The 20410-nt window shown below is 45.5% G+C and overlaps 1 protein-coding gene across 1 annotated transcript in view; it reads right to left on the bottom strand.

Annotated features, from left to right (window-relative positions):
* DDHD2 (DDHD domain containing 2) overlaps positions 1-20143 on the bottom strand; it is a 29700-nt gene extending 9557 nt beyond the window's left edge. Inside the window, exons 1-12 of the mRNA XM_056860283.1 lie at positions 20128-20143; positions 15729-15941; positions 14264-14454; positions 11122-11211; positions 10543-10663; positions 10033-10122; positions 7656-7788; positions 6239-6447; positions 5346-5413; positions 2309-2431; positions 1729-1824; positions 73-192 (exon numbers count right to left, since the gene is read on the bottom strand). Coding sequence (XP_056716261.1) covers positions 73-192; positions 1729-1824; positions 2309-2431; positions 5346-5413; positions 6239-6447; positions 7656-7788; positions 10033-10122; positions 10543-10663; positions 11122-11211; positions 14264-14454; positions 15729-15933 — 1446 coding nt within the window. The 5' untranslated portion in view covers positions 15934-15941; positions 20128-20143. The remainder of the gene's footprint in view (positions 1-72; positions 193-1728; positions 1825-2308; positions 2432-5345; positions 5414-6238; positions 6448-7655; positions 7789-10032; positions 10123-10542; positions 10664-11121; positions 11212-14263; positions 14455-15728; positions 15942-20127) is intronic.
* Between the last annotated feature and the right edge of the window lie 267 nt (positions 20144-20410).

Here is a 20410-nt window from a genome sequence, read left to right as displayed (position 1 = left end):
GATGCTGTTAATGCAAGGCTGACATGTGACTCTAAAAGGCCCCTTGATTGTTGGGGTGGGGTTTCAGGTTACCTGTCCTGTCACAACATCCCGACACTGGCAATTTGACTTCAAAGTTGTGGGTTCTGCAGGCGCCTCCTGCTTGACATCTCCATCTTCCCAAGCTGCTGCAGGCCTCTCTCTCTTGGAATCCTGCAACAAAGTCAGACAGCTTTCTTCCATAGCCATTTCTGCCGACACTGTGCTGCCACAGATAGCTCCCTGCCCTATGAGGCTGCTGGAGGTGCGGGAATTCCAGCTTGCAAAGAGGACAACGCAGCGCAGTTACTAATATTCAGCATTTCCACATTTCACTGAGGGCACTGCTTGTCCAACACATTGTAATGTTAACTTTTTTTGGCTATCCTATTTTCAAAAGCTTGGGGCAGGCAATCACATATTTAGGTGTAAATCGTTGTTTTAGACCTTAAGATATTTTAAAAACATTACAACTATGCCAAGCTGCCTGATAAAAATATTAACAAGTGAACGAGCTCTTGCTTTGATTCCACCCAGGGCTGGTTTAAAATGTTTTGTCACCTCCAAGCAAGGTATGCCCATACATCGTCTCAAGCCAGTGGCAGCTGAACTGCCCCAGAAGAAGAAGAAGAGTTGGTTTTTATATGCCGACTTTATCTACCACTTACGGAAGAAAAAACCAGCTTACAATTGCCTTCCCTTCCCCTCCCCACCTCAGACACCCTGTGAGGAGGTGAGGCTGAGAGAGCTCTAAGAGACCTGTGACTAGCCCAAGGTCACCCAGCTGGCTTCGTGTGTAGGAGTGGGGAAACCAACCCGGTTCGCCAGATTAGCCTCCGCCACTCATGTGGAGGAGCGGGGAATCAAACCCGGTTCTCCAGATTAGAGTCCACCGCTCCAAACCACTGCTCTTAACCACTACACCACACTGGCTCTCAGTGCTGCCAGCCAATGGCAGTGTGGGAAGGAGACAACAGGCACAGGCAATGTCCACCACCTCCTCCCGCACTGGTAGCCAACAGCCACCTTTTTGAGTCCTGCTGATATTGGCAGCACCACAAGGCTCAGCTTTGACTCAGCTGCCAACACACTATGCATCTAGGAGACAACATCTGTCAATGTTCTCCTCACTGCACCACTTGGGTGGAGAACCAGCCCTGACTATACTAGTTTGTATGCTGTTGTCCAAACTGGATGATTAGATTCCTGTGTGCGCGCATGCGCATGCTGTCAAGTCACAGCTGACGTACGGCAACCCCATAGGGCTTTTCAAGGCAAGAGACGTTCGGAGGTGGTTTGCCATTGCCTGCCCCCACGTGGGCTGACAGAGTTCGGAGAGAACTGTGACTGGCCCAAGGGCACCCAGCAGGCTTCGGGTGGATGAGTGGGGGATCGAACTCGGTTCTCCAGATCCAAGTCCACCGCTCTTAAACACTACGCCACATTGGCTCCTGAGTAAAATCCTACAGGCTGGCAAAAAGAAAAAAATAGTTTCTGATAATGGTGAGAATAAGCAGAAAAACAGCCAGCAAATGAAGAAAGAACTGAACACACCTTTCTCTTATTCCCACCCTGCTCAAAATCACAGCCTCCCAAAGGCTGCTTTTCATCTGGGGGCGGGGGGCAGGGAAGAAACACTCAGACTTCACAAAGTACACTTGTGTATAATGTATAGAATTTAAAGTACTTCAGTGATTAGAAAAAGCATACCTGGTTGCTGCTTTTGTTCCTTAAGTAGTGCAGGATTTTCATTCTGGGTCCCAAAGGAATTCCCATCTCTTTAAGTTCCTTTTCTGTACACAAGGCCTGCACAATAAGAATCTCACATATTAGCTCTAGTTTTGCTATAAATAACAATTCAATGGAATATGGGGCACTCCAAGTTCTATTTGCTGCTCTCATTTGACTAGGATACAGGGCGGTTGGTTGCTTAAGCCACTGACTCTAAGGGACTGCTGAGCTTTTACAAAACACAGAATATTTGTAAGCTCAGGTTCACGGGACTCTTATGCAGAAATTATCCCATCACAAGCAGTAAAACCCATGCAGCAATGTACCACTGTTACACCTGTAATATACAAGAAATAGCAAGGTATTGCTGGTGCAAGGAGAGAAGAGTATCCACTACTTCAAATTCAGGTTCTCTCTCGCATATGCCAAGAGAATCCAAACACATACTTCAATAGACAAAGATTTGCCCCCCCTTATCCACCCCCACACCAAATATATTTCTAAAAAGCAGATTCCATGTTGAAGGAGCAAAGCAAGAAACCCTGCCACGTCAATTTACCAGCGCTTCTCTATCCACATGCTCCCTCTCAAACACAGAGTAATATTCAGAAAGCTCAAGTTCCTTCAAGATGTCCTTTATCGACCCAAGGCCTTCTCCACTGGATGCTGGCGGATGGGATCCCTGTGGAAACAACCAACACACTTGAGCAGCACTTTTCTAGCACAATCTGAGAACCAAATCAGAGAATGTCTACATGTGTTGGGCACTTAGGTTGCATATAGACAGAAACTGCTGGAGAAACGGATCAACATTCCACCTTCATGAGGCACATAGTCTTCCCAACTTAATTGAGCTCAGTGGTAACCAGTTCTTCCTGTTACCAGCACGAGTTGGCTGGCTGGCTGGCAGGCAGAGTGCTGATTGGCTGGCTCTTCTGACAATCAAAAAGCTACTCCCTCCATCTGTCCAGAACAATGTTTCAATATTTGTTTTTAAAAGGAGAATTGGTCAAACCCCCGCCTGAAGTATGAGAGACAAGATAAGAATCCCTACTGGAGTTGGAGCTGGACAGGGAAAAGCAGACCTTGATCCACAATAGAAAAACCTGCTCCTGTCAGGAGGTACATCTGTATATATACCTTTAGACAGCATAATGCAGAAGATACATAAGATTAAATTTTTAAAAATGAGTAGCTCAATAGCTATGGGTTGGTTATTACTACTACAGCTTGTGTGCTTCCATTACAATTTCCTTTACTTCCATTTATACCAATTACATGGAAATAAGCACATCTCATGAAAATCAATTCATTTCCATGTAATGTAGTTTCAGGTTGGGATCTCATCTTCTTAAATGGACCAATCCGTTCCTCTCTAATGGCATATTACTTAATTCTCTAATCTCAAAAATGTGGAGCAGAATGTAGGACAATGCAGTAACGAAGCATCTAAATAGAAAAGTCAAAGGAAAACAGATCCAAGTTTTACATTATTTTAATGCCAACAGATTATACCAGTTCATTTTTATCAAAGCAAACAGCAAACGTGCTTAAATACAAAACAGATACCTTCATTCTCTTCAATTCATCATCAGCACATTTGATTCTACAACAGCTGTGCCGACACAGTTTAAAAAAATCACGGAATTTAGACATATACATGTCATGTAGGAAAATGTCACATTTGTAATCCACTTTTAAAAACCCTGTATTTGGCAACTCAGCAGCTGTCTGGAACAGGAGGAAGGAAGAAGACCGTCAAGGACATGACATGACATCCAGACCTTTTGGCACCTACACAGGAAGGACTCTAAGGGAGAACAATATCAAGCCCCCAATCACTAGGTAACATTATCCAACTGGATTTTTAAGTGGACCCTATTATGTTTTCTAAAATTAGCCTCCAGTTCTCACAACATAAAAAAATTATTCCTTTTCTCTTTACTTCTGTTCTTTGCCTTAAGAGAGCAACCTATACGTTTTGGATTAGTGACAGAGGTAGAATCGTGTCACTGCTAGGGTCTGGTATTTTCAAAGGGAGAGCACCAGCTGGGCTTCTCTGTGTAACCAGAGGTCTGAACTAATTAGTCTGAAGCAGGCTCCATTACCATCTTAAGGTTGGGCAGGTGGGTGGGTGGGTCAATAAATGAGTCATAACACTATGTCCTTTACCAGAGACAACGGTTTCTCCCTTCAACTTGCTTTGATTAGAATCCAGGCTGAAGAAACGTGCATGAGCAGTGAAAGCAGCACATTGTGAACTTTCACTGATTCTAAGAAGGATATTTCCCCTCTAACTGAATTGTGCTAACTGCATTCAGTGCAGCCTCTTTCTTACTAAAAAGAGAAACTAGCCTAGACCTAAGGAGATGCATGAGCAGTCTCTCAATAAATAAATAATTTGTTAAAAAATGAAATGCAGCAAGGGTTGCCAGGTAGCTAGGGTTGCCAGGTATCCACTACTTCAAATTCAGGTTCTCTCTTGTATATGCCAAGAGAATTCAAATACGAATTCAAACACATACCCCCTGGCAACCGGCGGGGGAGGGTAGGTAGGTCTTACCAGGATTAAAATGAGGCCTAGGCCTTGATGTCGCTAGCATGATGACATCACTTCCAGAAGTGACATCATCACACTGGCGACATCGAGGCCTAGGCCTCATTTTAATTCTGGTAAGACCCTCGCTGGCCAGCTGTATGGTCCCTCTTCACCACCGGTTGGAGGTTTTTGGGGTGGAGCCTGAGGAGGGCGGGGTTTGGAGAGGGGAGGGACTTCAATGCTATAGAGTCCAATTGCCAAAGCGGCCATTTTCTCCAGGTGAACTGATCTCTATCGGCTGGAGATCAGCTGTAATAGCGGGAGATCTCCAGCTAGTACCTGGAGACTGGCAACCCTACCCACAGCTGCTTTCCCAGATGTGGAAGCAAGGCAAGGCAAGCTGGCTTCCGATTATATCAATACATACCACACTGCTGTGGATTGCACTTAGTTCAGTTTTAGCTACGTATTGTAACCGTGACAGTATAAAACCAACGTTTTCAAACCATTCCAGGAAATCCTGGAGCTCCCTGGAAGCTTACCAGGGGTTGTTCAATGAGAAGATGGGAAGTGGCTTGTAAACAGCCCTGAAAGTCAGCTTGCCCACTGCTATTGATCTTCCCCTGCAATATATAATCAACAGGGATACGTTAGACGTGTTCTATGATAGATGTACCAGTTGACAGATGTCCCAATGTCTTTTTTTTATAGCTTAAAAGAAGTCACGTGGAATCTCATATTGGCTGGGGACAGTAGTGCTGGGAAGGGGTTTTTAAATATCTATCCCAACTGAAATCTCTCCTCTGTAACTGTGAATAGCCTTGGCTGGGAGGGCACAGTGTAGGTGCAACATAATTATTATGGGACGCCTTAAGAGCCTGATGCCTGAATGATCATACCTATATATGTAAAACAGGACACCTGTTCCAGCCTTTGTCCATTAATACTCCACTTCCTACGTATAGGATGTTAACCAACTTAATTATGCACACGACACTGTATATGCTTAAAAGGCCCGTCTTAAATCCAGAAACTGTTTCAGCATGCATAAACCTACCTTGTTATTATCTTCTCTCTCAGCAGCACATTTTTGATTAGTGAGAAGATCGAACAATATAAGCGACCCTGAAAACAGCACACAAAATGTTTAGCGGGATGCCAATCTCAGACAGTCCAGAACTGCCTGGCAAGCTTCCTCTCCTCCCTTTTCTATTTTTTTTTTTTTAAATTATCAGAGGACATTTTTAGACCTTATTCCTTCAGAGACGTTTTAAATTTAATCAAAAACAAACAAACAAACAAACAAAAACCTCTTAAAAACCACACAAAGTTACGGTTGTGGTCTTATTTTTGCACCAGCAAAATCCTAGCACCATGGTCAAAAATGCATTCAAAAATCGAAGTTTGAGGAGGCTGGGGAATGGCTGGAGTGGGAGTTTACAGCTAAAATATTAAGCAAGCAGATGCAAAGTTTACTTATTTCCGTGCATTTGAACACAAGGTTTGAAGTTGCAAATTTATGGGCAGCCTGCCGCACAGAATTCTAAAGCTACAAATTACAATTTAAAAGAATAGCAACTTTCACACAGCCAGTATGTCTGGCTGGTGTGCTAGAACTCCTGATACTTAGCCCCAATGCCCACAAAATGTATTCTTAGCTTGTGAGCAGCTGCCTTGGATGACAGCTTCCTGCTAAAGCTTTAAACAAAGAGACTGCAGGATAGCAGGTCTTAAGAGGCCATGCATACCTCTGTATTCAATTAAAATTTTATAGGAGGGAGAAGGGAGACAAGAAGGATGATGATTCAGCGTTAATCTGTCAAGTCACCTAAGCCCACACTGTTCGACCACGCCTCAGAATAAGGATCCCAAACCCAAGTAAAATGGAGCATTCAACATGCGCACAAGCTCACTTGTTTGTACACATATTAAGGAAACAGAGATTTATACCTAAACTGTGACCTGCTATTGAAACTCCCCCTTTATAGTCAGGGTTCCTTTGCAAGAAGAGGAGATAGAGGCGGTTCATTTCGGAAGCGACGGTGTCTACAATGGTCTGGCAGTAGGTGGAGCTGTTATAGAAGAAAACATCCAGGATGGTGTCATTGATAAAATGACGCAGGCGGTTGATGCTTGGCAAGGTGATTCTTTCCAAGTCCCTGAAGACAAAACAGAGGAGGGCATTTAGAGGGGAAAGCATTGCTCTTTTTTCTGCTTTCATTTCCAGACAGGACTCCACATTGTCAGATTGTGGCATTGAAGCTTTATTTTGTTACAGAGAAATTTCCTCCCAGGCAGCAAGAAGAATGCGAAACTGCCTGCAAATACTGGCAGATACAAATGCTGTACTCTGTATTCCAAGAATTATAAATTGGTCCCATTGAGTTTAGTGGCCTTTCAAGCAAACACACATAGAACTGAGATGAACATGACCTAAAAATATTGAATACAATGGCTACCACATAGGCCACGCTGCATCCATACCATACTTCCCACTCACTGTGAGTACATTGCCGATACGCAACCCTATGTGCTCAACATCAGATCCAGATATATTAAGCAATTTTGACGAGCCATATCTTACAGGGTTGGGAATGGGATGCTGAAGGCCACTTCACATGCTATGAAGTCCACTTCCTATTATACATGTACTGGGAGTTCAATACTCAGAACTGAATTCTCAAGTGCACGGGAGTCCAATTTCAATTGGGACCGTAGAGAAAAAGGATTTAAGCCTTCTCCCCATTTTCCCAACACAAAACAGCCCCAGGGAGCTGCTATTTACCTTACTGATGAAACTGACATATGTCATACTGGCTCCCTGCAGCCATATCAGGCCAGGAAATTGGTGCACAAGAAAAGCCATTTCTCTTTACAATGAGAAATACAACACGGTGGGAAGGCGAAGGGTGGGAGAACAAGTTGCCATGGAAGAAGAATAAAAGAATAATGCACAAGCAGGAATGCCACATATGTTAAAAGCATCTTTGTTAAATATGCTGCATGGAGTCAGGGAATGCAAAGGATTCAGAGCACGTGGGGTATCGGCTCAGTGGCAGAACATCTGCTTGGCACACAGAAGGTCCCAGGTTCAATCCCCAGCATCTCCAATGAAAGTGATCAGGTATTAGGTGATGTGGAAGATCTCTGCCTGAGACCCTGAAGAGCCACTGCCAGTCTGAGTAAATAGTGCAGACCCCGAGGGATGAACGGGTGATTCAGCATAAGGCAATTTCATGTATATGTTTCCAATGCTATATCCATAGCATCCTGACAGACAGCATAGATCTGGCACTCTATGAATCAATGCTCCAGTCAGCATGCAGTCATGGGTAGATTTCCTAGAAAAGTTGAAGGATTTACTTACACATCCACCCCGGTATGTAAAGTACTGTGCCAGTTCACTGGAAGGAATTCGACTCGGCCAATTTGTTGCTGCTCCTGGGCTTTCTTGAAGTGTGCTTGCAACATGCTCAATGAGACACTGCGGAAATCATTGACTGGAAGACAATTTCAAGCCTGATTGAAGCAGCCAACATACACTGCATCACATACCATCAAATTAAAGCTCATTCTGTTTGCACACTCAATTCCAGACCCAGTTCATGTGTGCAAACAGCCGTGGTTACCCCAGGCACCCCTATGTGTTCATCCTGACTTCTAAGGCTTTGTATTTCTCTCACACGCAGCAAGAAACTGTGAGAAGCAATTCCTGTCTGTCACAGGGTAACTTCATATATACTGGAAAATGCCACAAATTGTTTTACCCACTTCATGCAACAAAATGGGGTGATCTGGAAACCAAACATTGCCAAGCTTCTGAAAAACAATTTTATGCTTAAAAACAGGCTCAACTGCATGTGACATTGCAATTTATATGGAACAGATTAGGTGATAATGATGTAAGACCTGAATAAAGAGGATATGACCATCTAAAACCAAGAAGTTCCACCACTACTTATAAAGACAGTTGGCCTTTTAAAAATCTATTGGGGTGGAGGGGAAAGTAATCCTATGTATCTATATTGTAGATGAGAGCTATAGTGAAAATAGCAAAAGACGTCTTCAAAAGGAACAGCATTCCAATTCTTCTGGAAAATTCCTGTGTAGGACATTAGCATCCATTTCACTGATTCAGGACCAGGATAGATTTCCAGATCATTTAAATCACTGTACTTTGGTCCAGTAAGTACCCTGATATGTGACATCTGCAGTAAGTCTAAATCTGCATTTGGTAAAGTGTTTCAATTCTTTCAGAGGCTGTAATCCTGAGGGCCCTGACCTGGATGGCCCAGGCTAGTTTGATCTCGTCAGATCTCAGAAGCTAAGCAGGGTCAGCCCTGGTTAGTATTTGGATGGGAGACCACCAAGGAATACCAGGGTTGCTGTGCAGAGGAAGGCACTGGCAAACCACCTCTGTTAGTCTCTTGCCTTGAAAGCCCCATAAGGGGTCAGCATAAGTCGGCTGCGACTTGACGGCACTTTACACACACACACAATCCTGAGGGGGGGTGAAGCTCCTTAGAAGCCGGCATGACCCTGCACCAGCGTATGTGCAACTTTACCATGGCGCAAAGTGGCACCTACGCCGACACGGGGGCAAACATGCTGGCGCCAGGGACCAAGCTGGCCTCTGCCACCAGCACAGCCACACTGGCTGGGAATTCCCGTAAGGGAAATCCCATGTCCGCGTGAGAGGGGGACAATTCCTGGGATCTTCCCAGGGGCGGAGCTGATGTTAGTCAACTTCCAGGTCCCTTTTGTCCTGGGAATGCCCCTTTGCGCTGTGGCATTGCCACCAAAATAGGTGGCATAGCACCAATAAATGCTATGGGCCATTTCTGGGTTTTTTCCTTTTTTGTTTAATTTTTATTTTGCGGCTGGGAAGCCTCTGTGGCGGCAGCGTGGCTGTGCCGCTCCTTGCCGCCGTCTATCTACCCTCCCCCCTTTGGATTGTGCTGCCCTTCTAAGATGCGGACTATTAAAGCTATGCCGTGCAAGAGATGCCACCCTTCTTGAAAGTACACTGAAAAGACCTATTCACTTTTAACAATCTCCAGTTTCCTATCAGAGACATCTGGATGGGCAGCTGTGTAAAATATTAATAAAATCCTCACATGCAATTTCTACTGTCTGCAAAGGCTCAAGAATTTCAAACTGCCAAAAAACTCATTCTCTTATTGCTTCTGGAGAAGAAACCACAGTTTATAAGGACATGGATTAACATAAACAAACAACATGTCAGTACTTTTGTCTGGACAACAGACATGTATTTAAGAATGCAGGCAGCTCCCAGGCAATCTGTTCAAAATGTATGACTCTAGTGCTGAAACAATGTTCACTGGCTCCCAACTGGACTCCTATCCAGGGCTTTTTTTTTTAACCAAAGATAAAGAACTCCCTTCCTTAGGATGCCTGTTTGGCTCTCTGCCTGCTTGTCTTAAGGCATCTGATTAAAACAGTTGTAGTTTTTATGACACTTGGCATTCATCTATTCCTCTGATGGCTGATGTTGGACCTCTGGATTTAGAATCTTTGCGCGGTCTTCTATGTGTCTGGCATCTGCAGATTTTTATTGGTTTAACTGTTTTCTATTTTTGCACTGGGTTTTCTTCTTTTCAGTCTCACAAATTACTTTATGGACCCACTGGATCAAAAAAACCAGGACAGAAATGTTCTAAATGCCCACAATTACAATCTGATCTCTCTGGGACAAAAAATAAAGCACTTCCTCTCCTACTTACCACACTGAACAATGCTACGGAACCGAATATCACAGGCTGGTCCAATTCCATGTACAACAAAAACCAAATGATCTATTTGCAGAGGCTCTCCTGAAACAAAAATTAAGGAATTTTACACAGTGCATGTAGTTGAGACTGTTGCCAAATGAGACATTATTCAAAAGTATGGCTCATAGAAAATACCGATCCAAATCAGCAACCATAACTTTTAAAAAATAAAATCTTGATCATTTCAAATGCCTTATTGTAATCATTACGGGAAAATATAAAAAGCATTAATAGAAAGGTTATTGCAGAGATAGCTGCTTCCATTATCTACAATCCGTTCAATTTTGAGCAGACATAATTTAGAATTTTGTTCTCTTAAAATCTAAAGTATCAAATTACTTTTTGATAAAGATTTTTTGCAGCCCTTTAAATAATCCATTACAATCAAGATTCCCTGGCTAAAATTACATCAAAGCAAAATACATTCAGAATCAAACAATCTGAGAAATAATATCCAGTTACCACTAGGGATTTCAACAGAGATATTTTCCACTCCTCTCTTCACGGTTCTTGGTCGGCCTTGCTCTGTGGGACTCGCACCCCAGTCATCTGTGGTTGCTACTGGATGGTAATGGACCATCAGCTTGAAAGAACCACCAAAAAAATCAGATTAGAAGTGGGGCAATGTGGCAGGTGCAAACAGTCATATATGGACTCCATCACCAAGAAAGGACCCAAAGAAAATCTGAATACAAAAACACGTACTGATGCTGGTACCAATCTTCACCCCATCCCAATTAATTCCAATGTTAGATGTATTTCTATCATTTTCCTAGCAAGCCACCTAGGAATCTTTCTGTACCAACACATCTTAAAAACTGGAGTGTATTTGTGTATTTCCAAGGCTATAACAAGCCTAAAAACAACACGCAAGAACCATCAAGATTGTAAAATGTACTAGTCAGGAAGCAAAGATGAACTCTTTACATGTTTCCAAGATCCTGAAATACAGTCAAATATGTAAATTAACAGTCTGAAAAGTGCCTGTAATGGTTGAAAGATATTTAGGAAGAAACTTCTCAGTGTGAGAAAGTCACTTACCTTCGGGTTGTGCAAAATTATTATTTCTCTAGAAGGGGACTCTAATTTCTTCTTCCACTCATCTAGTGTGACACAGATCATATATGTTTCCTACGTAGGAAAAAATATTTAACACATTAAACATATTTCAGGGGCTGGGGAGCCTTGAGGAAGGAGGCGAGGAGTTATTGCAAGGGGTCAACGAAGCCATGTACACACTAAGAATTGTCACTTTGATCTTTTTTGTCATTATATATATCTTCTAAATCAAAGGATACTAATAGTTACAACTACTATCTTGTGGAGGGTCTGCAAAAATTGTTGATGTTAAAAAGGTGTCTGCATACTCTAAAACAGGGGTCCTCAAACTACAGCCCACGGGCCGGATCCGGCCCGTCAGGGTCCTGAACCCAGCCCCCTCCTCCCTCCGGAGCAGCCGCGCCCGTCCCTTCCCAAACTAAGGCAGCCGTTTGCCGTATAAAGCGCCGGCGGCAGCAGTGGAGCGGCGACACCCGCACCGACCCGGGAGCCGCCGCCTCTGTGCCTTCCCTGCCGCGGCTGCTCTGAAGAGCCGCCGCCGCCTTCCTTTCCCCAGGCGCGCTCGGGGGACGGGAGGCGCCACCTTGGACTGCAATGTGCCCCTCACTGCTGATGCTCCTCCTGCCGCAGCAGCTGCAGCAGCCCTGAAGAAGCCATGCCGGGCTGGAAAAAGAACATCCCCGTCTGCCTGCAAGCCGAGCGGGGCGAGCGCAGGGGGCCCCGCGCGGGGGGCTTGGCTGCGCCTTTGGGGAGAGGAGGGCTGAGAGACCCCCGTCTCCTGCCGGTCTCCTCCCGCGCCCTTCCCCCTTCCCCTGAGGTGCTCTTTGCCAAGCAGGGGGCCAGCCCAGCCCGCCTCCCGCTCCAGGAGGAGGGAAAGGAGGGTGCGCGGCGGCGGGGTCTCTCAGCCCAGCGAAGGGGGGAGTGTCGGCCATGGAGAGGCACCTGGGGGAGGGGCGGCACGTCCTCCTGCCGCAAGTTAACTTTTCTTTGCCTGGGCGCCTGGCTGCCTTCCCGTTTGGGCGGGGGGGGGGCAGCCCCCAACAGTGTTTGAGGGACAGTGAACTGGTCCATTGTTTAAAAAGTTTGAGGACCCCTGCTCTAAAAGCTTGGGAACCAATAATTTAGGTCACACTAATGGGGCAACTTGGAAGTAAGAGAGTTCTAAGTGCAAACACACATCTAATTGTGACCTTAACTGGGTCTCAACATTAGAATTTTAAAAAACGAATTTTATAACTACAACGTCAAACACCCAGCCAATAAAACCCCAATTAACTTCCCAATCTACATACCACCACCCACCATATCTTAATCCAGCCTATTAACAGCAGGACCAAGATACCAGATTGTTTGTTGATGGAGCTGTTTCTTTATGTCAGCATGTGACTCACATGGGACAAGAGAATATTGTTCACTGATTTAACTATTTTCAATAAAGACATCAGGCAGAAAATGGTCTATTAAATATATTGGGAAACTGGGGTGCCCCTGCAAATCTAAGGGCAGGATTGTGCTGCTTTTTAAAAACAGAGCGAGAGACAGACTAATAGGCTGTCATCTGCAATGCATACTTTGTTTAAATGCTTGCAAGATAGATAATTCCTTCAAGTAGTATTTACTTGAGGCAACATTGCGCTATGGGCTCATATCATCACGGGCACTAATACTTCAAGACTGAGATCATCTGTGTACTGTTCACTTCCTAAATTCCGTTTGTGAGATGGTATGCTGATATGCAAAAAAGAGATTTCTATAGCACAACAGCCATGAGACAATATTGCACTATGCACCAGAGTACCGTATTTTTCGCTCCATAAGACGCACCTGACCATAAGACGCACCTAGTTTTTAGAGGAGGAAAACAAGAAAAAATATATTCTGAATCAAATGGTGTACTGCCCCTGGAAGCCCGTGGGGGGGGGGTCTTTAAACTCCTCCGCGCTGCCATCCCAGGCAGCGCAGAGCACTTTCAAGACCACCACCCCACGGGGCTTCTAGGGACTCCCTGGAAGCCCGGCAGAGGTCTTTAAACTCCTCCGCGTTGCCATCCCAGGCAGCGCAGAGCACTTTCAAGACCCCCCCCCAGCAGGGGGGTCTTTAAACTGCTCTGCGCTGCCTGCCTAGGCAGCGCAGAGCAGTTTAACCTCCCCCCTCCCGCCCCCGCGTTGTTGGGCGGGGATTCGGGACCAGGAAGCGCAAGGGAAGGTTAAACTGAGCAGTTTAACCTCCCCTCCCCCTCGCGCTTCCCGGTCCCAAGGCTGCGCTGGGCGACTGGGAGGGGCCTCCCGCCCCCCAGCTGGCTGGCGGCGTCCCAGCCGGCTCCCGGGGCGGCCCGGCTCCGCGCCCCGCTGCCGCTGCGCTGGGCCTCCCGCCCCCCAGCTGGCTGGTGGCTTTAAAGCCGGCTCTCGGGGCGCGTGGGCTCCGCGCCGGGCTCCCGCTGCGCTGGGCGGTTGCTGGGAGGGGCCTCCCACCCCCCAGCTGGCTGGCGGCTTCCTAGCCAGCTCCCGGGGCGCACAGGCTCTGCGCTGGGCTGCCGCGGCCGGGGGTAGGCCGTGGCTCCCAGGGCCTCTCTCAGCTTTGCCCTCCCCGGGGGCTGGATTCACACACATTCGCTCCATAAGACGCACAGACATTTCCTCACTTTTGAGGAGGAAAAAAGTATGTCTTATGGAGCGGAAAATACGGTAAATCTCTCATCCTCTCACCTTTCCCCCATCTCTATTCAGTTTGTGCATAAACTTTTCCTCAGTCTACAATCAGGCCCCATTTGTGGGAATAAAACAGATAAGAGACAAATCCAGAAGGCTTATTTGCATCTTAGAAGAACCTAAGGGTCTAGAGGAAGAACAAATGTAAACACTGCAGCAGAAGACCAGTGTGTAAATGTCTACAACTGAGAAAATCTCACTGCTGACGTAGGGAGGAAAGAATTAGCTTGTTCTTTCAATAATAATTGAAATCAAATTTGAAAGGGCCTCAAATGCCCTTTTCCAACTTTCACATTACTAGAAAAGGATGAACAGCTAAGAGCTCCCACTGATTGTGGCATTATGAAGTTGGATATTTCTAAGGAGGTCCAAAAAATATGTGATGGGACGCGAGTGGTATCTTTAACCAGCATTACCTCCAACTCGTCACTGAAGCTTTCAGAGTATGGAATATATTTGTTGTCTTTTTCTCCTTTGTAAAACCAAGTGCAGCGCCGGACTTCAGAGTCCTCTTCCTCCCAGTAGACAGCACAACGGAGCCTCTCCTTCAAATGCACATCATACCGGCCCCCTTCTGTCGGGACAACCAGTTCCTCACAGTCTTTACCTGCAGAACACAAGGAGTCTGATAAAGCAGGAACTAAACTGAAGATATACTAAGGAGCTGCACGCTTCTCATTTTATTTATTGACTTCATTTACAGCCCAACTTTCTCACTGAGACTCAAGGCAGATTACAAAACACAGAGAACAATTTAACCAGACGGCACAAGATATCCAGAAATAAGAGGCTGGACTAGAACCCCCCCCCCAACTCATACTCTGAGGGAGTCCTCTAACTACTCCCGCAAAATTCCTCAAGAGTACACAATGCAATAGGTGATACAGAGACAGAGGGCTGTCTGAATGTTGCCCCAGTAGATTCCCGCGCAATGTGACCTGAATATTCAGTATGAACAGGATTAAAATCTAAGAGGAAAACAAATTGCTCATATCTGTTTTACTTTGGAAAGGACAGACACAAAAAAACATCCTAACAGCCTGTACAGAACAGGATTATTATTATTTTATCATGATATAGTGGTAATTAATAGCAGCATCCGCTCGTTAAAAGAAACCAAATTTTCACTTCCAACCTTTAAAGAATTATCACTTTATGCTATCTGTTAAAATGAACTTAAAAACAGGCTCTGTGAAAATGAGAGGTCATTTCCAGAGAATGCCACATTCAGTGTAGGATACTACATATTCCTTGCTTTTCTTTTTATAAAAAAGTTGTAGAAATAGCTTTGAAAATGCATGATGTTTTCAAAATGAATACGTGGGCAAACATTGCATCATAAATATTTGCTTGATCCTTCCTTGTGACTCGCAGTTAAAATTCCTTCCCTGTACCTCTACATGCTTCCCAAACAGCCAACAGACCTCTCACAAAAGTACAAAGCATAAGGCAGGTGCTGTTCACAATCCCTTGTTTTTGCAAGAGAAGCATCTTTTGATCACTGGGCATTTATAACTGTGAGTCATATTTTTCAGTGTTGCTTAGAGACCAGAAGTTAGTAAAGCACTCAGTAAATACATCAGATGCTCCCAGTTCTAACGGTGGCTGTGACAAACTATCAGGGCTTTCAAGTTTGGAACATCCAGAAGTATTGATACCCTGTTTCATTTTGGATATCCATAATTTAGTCTGAATGAACTACACAGCCAGGTCACAAGTGGTTAAGAAAGAAACTTTGTGAAGGGAAGATGTGTGTGCATTAGGTGATGTTAGATTTTAGTACACCTCTGAACTCCTCAAATGCATTATATAGTGCTGTAAAATATTAACCAGCCAAGAATCTTCAATCCAGAAAAATGCCTCTTCCCCCAATCAACTTACTAGATTGGTAAAAATGTTCTAATTTCTCTGAATCTTGTTCGCTAAAGGGAATCCATCTTTCTCTGGCATCCGCTACTTTGCAATAAAACCAGTGTGGGTAAACCGGCTCATATTTATTTGCTGTATCCGTTTCTACTGCCTCAAAGGAGCTGGATGAATTTGATGATGGAGAAACCTCCGTTGGTCGCAGTTCTGCTGCTGACATTGCGCTGCCTAGAAGAACACAAGGAGACAGAATGAACTGGCCGCTTTTTAAACACAAAACTTTTGATTTCTTTGCCAGTACTGAACTAAAAATCACACAGGAATTAAAACACAATTTCTGAGAAAATAAGCCAAACAAAACTGGAAGTGGTTACAAACAGCAGCTGCACAAATGACTTCTTATCAAGTTTCTGAAACTGGAACAAGTATAGGAACATGGATGAAGAGTGTGGAATAAGTAAAATCTAAGCTTTAGATTCTTTTTCCTTGATTCCAAAAATCTATACAGACCATGCTCATAAAGACTAATTTGTGGAATTAGAATTTAAAAATGGGATTTTGGTTCTAAATGTTCAGAATGGATTAATTTTTTTAACCAATTACAGTAAAAATTCAGAGCTAGATCAATACCACAGCCTTAAAAGTTCTTTTTGTCCCATGATTTGTTTTAGTAGCATTCCTAAAACCTACTGATCTTCTTGCTTTAAAATACATGAACAAAGAAACAGGAACAAGTATCACCATCCCTGTTAATCAACACATACATAAAATACAAAGTTCTATAGTCACACACTGCTTTAGCTGGGAACTATATTATTTGATCTATCTGGGAACTGAATTATATCAGCATCGCTTGCTAACAGGAAACTATTAAACCATTTTGCTGACATAAAAATGTAGACAAGAAGATAACGGTTGCAGTCGCAGAATCCTAACTGTTTGGTCAATAGTCCACTATGTTATCTTTGCTAAAGAAAACCTACCGGTATGTTCCATTCGTATTCTCTTGAGATGAGACCCTCTTAGGATGCTCACACTTGTACATCAAACTTAGTTTTATACAGGTTGAGTATTTTTACCCAGACTGCTTAGGACCAGAAGAGGTCATTATTTCCAATCTTTCCATACGTTGGAATATTTGCATATACATAACGAGATATCTTGGGGAAGGGACCCAAATGTTTTATATTCACTTTATGTTTTATACACATAGCCGGAATGTAATTTTAAACAATATTTTTAATAATTTTATGTACACGGGATCATCAGAAAGCAAAGGTGTAACTATCTCACCAGAATACCTGTATCAGCTATTCAACAACAAACAACGAACTAACAATGGCAGGCTTTCAATCTCCACTCACGATGCAATGTACACTGTATTTTATTTATTTAGATGAGAGGAAACATTGAAGCAGGAACTACGGCTCTGTCTGCATGCCAGCTCAAAGGGTCTGGTTTTCGGATCAGTCCAGATATGGGATGTTCACATAAGGGATACTCTTTCTGTATTTATAACATCAGGTCTACTAAACTAACCAGTCTCTGACATTTTGACTTGCCACTGCAGACTACTGGTGGCTTCACATATTCACTTATTTATTTGCTAATTTTTGTCTCTGTGGTAGAAATGCTGCTATTCAGAAATCTCTCTCCAGAAATTTCCAAATGAAAGGATTCTTTGAATGTATGTCTGCACAGATCACTATGCTGTGTAAAATCAAACATTCCCAACAGTCTTTGAATGTTCATCAGTGGTAAATGGTTTGCTAATTTCAGAAAAGACAGGAGAAACCATGGGGCATGACCCTGGCTCTTGCAAACCGACATTCTCCTGCTAGAATTGAACCTTGCACAACATAGCAGGAATAGGATGCCCGAGCCCTGTCCTACACGTTAATGACACGTGTTCATCAGCAACGCTATGAAAAATCAATTCCTGTGTAGGAGTACCCATGTCCAGCTTCCATCTAAGTATAGGGTTTATTGACAACACTCAGCCAACAATCTCTATCTCCTCCCACCCACTGCCTTAGTTAATTCAGCATACCAAATACCATTCCTAATTCCACAGTGCTCACTGTCCCCTGGGGAAGGATCTACCGAAACAATCATGACGGAAGAGCACATTGGCACACAGCTACCCACAGCTGTCTTGCTGACAAGACAGATGTCACGTTTAAAGCACTGCTGGGCCCTTAACCAGTAACCCACTGTAACTGTTAACCTAATGTCACCCTTTCTCCAGTACTTTATCCATCAACCTCTGAGCACTGGTCACTTCGCAACCAATACACATACCATTTGCCTTCAAGGTTGTTCCTGCATGGCGCCTAATCTTTAAGGACCACCCTACAAGAACTGTGACCCCTTGCCAGTGTTTCTCTTGGTATCTTACTCTCCAAGCAGTCAATTTACTCCTTATACACTCCCCCTCACCAAATACACACAATTGTTTTTGTGTCCTCACAGGCACTGATAGCCTTCAGCTCAGTAAAGTAAACCCCCTTCCCCATCACAACACACACAGAGCTCTCCCCATCCCCAATACGGCAGTCTTTAAGTTCTTTATCCCTAAACATAGCACTGATACTCTCCTGGAATGGGAAGTGTGGGGTGGTGGCTAAGGCATCAGACTAGGATCTGGAAGACATATGTTCAAATTCCTCCTCTGCCATGGAAGCTTGCTGGCTGCCCTTGGGCCAGTCACACACAGTCGGCCTAGCCTACCTCATAGCACTGGCGTAAGGATAAAATGGAACAGAGGAAAATGATGTGAGCTGATCTGGGCCTCCACTGGGGAGAAAGGCAGGATATAAATGAAGCAAATAAATAACTAAACAACAGGAAAGGGACCCTACTCACAAAAATACCTCCCTACCACCTGCCAGTCATGGGTTCCTGGATGCAAGGATCCCAGCCTTCCTCCCATTGTTACTTTGTAAAGCACCATCCATACTGTGGTGCTACATACATAATGCTATTCTTAAAAAAAAATTAAGAATGGCACTCTGACCAATGCCTGCCTCAAGGAATTACCACCCCATTCCACAATGTCATCCGTTCCTACCACCGAATTTGTTGTGGAGCCATCGTTGCCTAAAATGGCCAGAATGCCTAGCGGGATTTGGGAAGGTCTGGGTTCAGATCTTCAGACAAGAAGCTTAACTGGATAACCTTGAGCCAGCCTATGCCCCAGCATGACATACCGCACAAGGTTGTTGCTCAAATAAAATGAAGAGGACACAGAAGTAAAGCTCAGCGGTTGATATGGGGCAGTCTCGGACTTCTCCTCACAACAACCCTGCGAGGTAGCTCAGGCTAAAACCAGAAGGGGCAGAAGACACGAAGCTCTCTGGGAGATACCTAGTCGTTCTTCCTCCTTCACAGGGCCACTGAGAAGATAAAATATTTACACGTCTGCCTTTCTCCTAAGCACCTTGGGACCCAAATTATAAGGGGGGGGGGAGCCTTAAGAACATAAGAAAGTCCATGCTGGATCAGACCTAGGCCCATCAAATCCAGCAGTCTGTTCACACAGTGGCTAACCAGGTGCCTCTAGGAAGCCCAGAAACAAGACGGCTGCAGCAGCACCATCCTGCCTGTGTTCCACAGCACCTAATATAACAGGCATGCTCCTCTGATCCTGGAGAGAATAGGTATGCATCATGACTAGTAGCCATTTTGACTAGTAGCCATGGATAGCCCTCTCCTCCATAAGAAAAGCCCTGCTGGATCAGACCAAGGTCCATCAAGGCCAACAGTCTGTTCACACAGCGGCCAACCAGGCGCCTCTAAAAAGCCCACAAGCAAGACCACTGCAGCAGTAGTATTATCCTGCCTGTGTCCCACAGCACCTAATATAACAAGCATGCTCCTCTGATCCTGGAGAGAATAGGTATGCATCGTGACTACCATCCATTTTTACTAGTAGCCATTAATAGCCCTCCATGAACATGCCCACTCCCCTCTTAAGGCCTTCCAAGTTGGCAGCCATCACCAACCACATCCTGGAGCAGGGAGTTCCACGCGTTAAGCACGCGTCGCCCGTCCTGAATCCCGCACCCGCCAGCTTCACGAAGCGCGCTAGGCGACCCCGGGCCGGTCCCTCCGCCTGGGACAGCCCCGCAGGGCCGTTGTGAGGCCAAAACAGCAGCTCGGGAGAGACGCCTCGGGAGAACAAACGTCTCGCCGCCCCTCCCCCCCCCACCTGCCCCGGCTCGCTCCACCCTGGCCAGCATCCCCCCCCAACCGCATCGGGCCGCGCGATGCCCGCCCCCCCCCTCCGGCCATGTCACCGTCCCGCCGCCCGCCTGCCCCTCACAACCACCACCAACAACCACCACCAACAACCACCACCACCCCGTCCTTCTTCCCCCCCCCCCTTCCGCTCGCCTCACGCCGACGGACCTACCCCAGGCGGCCGAGCCGCGACGTCTCCGGGGCGACGACGCCGACTCTCTCCTCGCCTCTCCGCGGCCGGCTCCGCTGACAAGGGCCCGGGTGACGCGCCGCCGGGCTGGGGCTGACCCGAGCGCGAGCCGGGCCTTGATTGGCGCGGCCCGCCCTCCGGCCCCGCCTTCCCGTGGGCGGGGCCTCGCTCGCCTCAACCGCCGCAACGGTCGGCTAGGCGAGAAGCCTGGCTTTCCCCCCCTCAGCCGTTATGAAACGGTCGTTAGGGGAGGGGGAGGGGTGGT

The sequence above is a fragment of the Euleptes europaea genome, chromosome 14, assembly GCF_029931775.1.
Source record: "Euleptes europaea isolate rEulEur1 chromosome 14, rEulEur1.hap1, whole genome shotgun sequence".
NCBI classification, from domain to species: domain Eukaryota; kingdom Metazoa; phylum Chordata; class Lepidosauria; order Squamata; family Sphaerodactylidae; genus Euleptes; species Euleptes europaea.
Note: the sequence above shows the minus strand (reverse complement) of the source record. Positions and strands in the feature narration are given on the sequence as shown.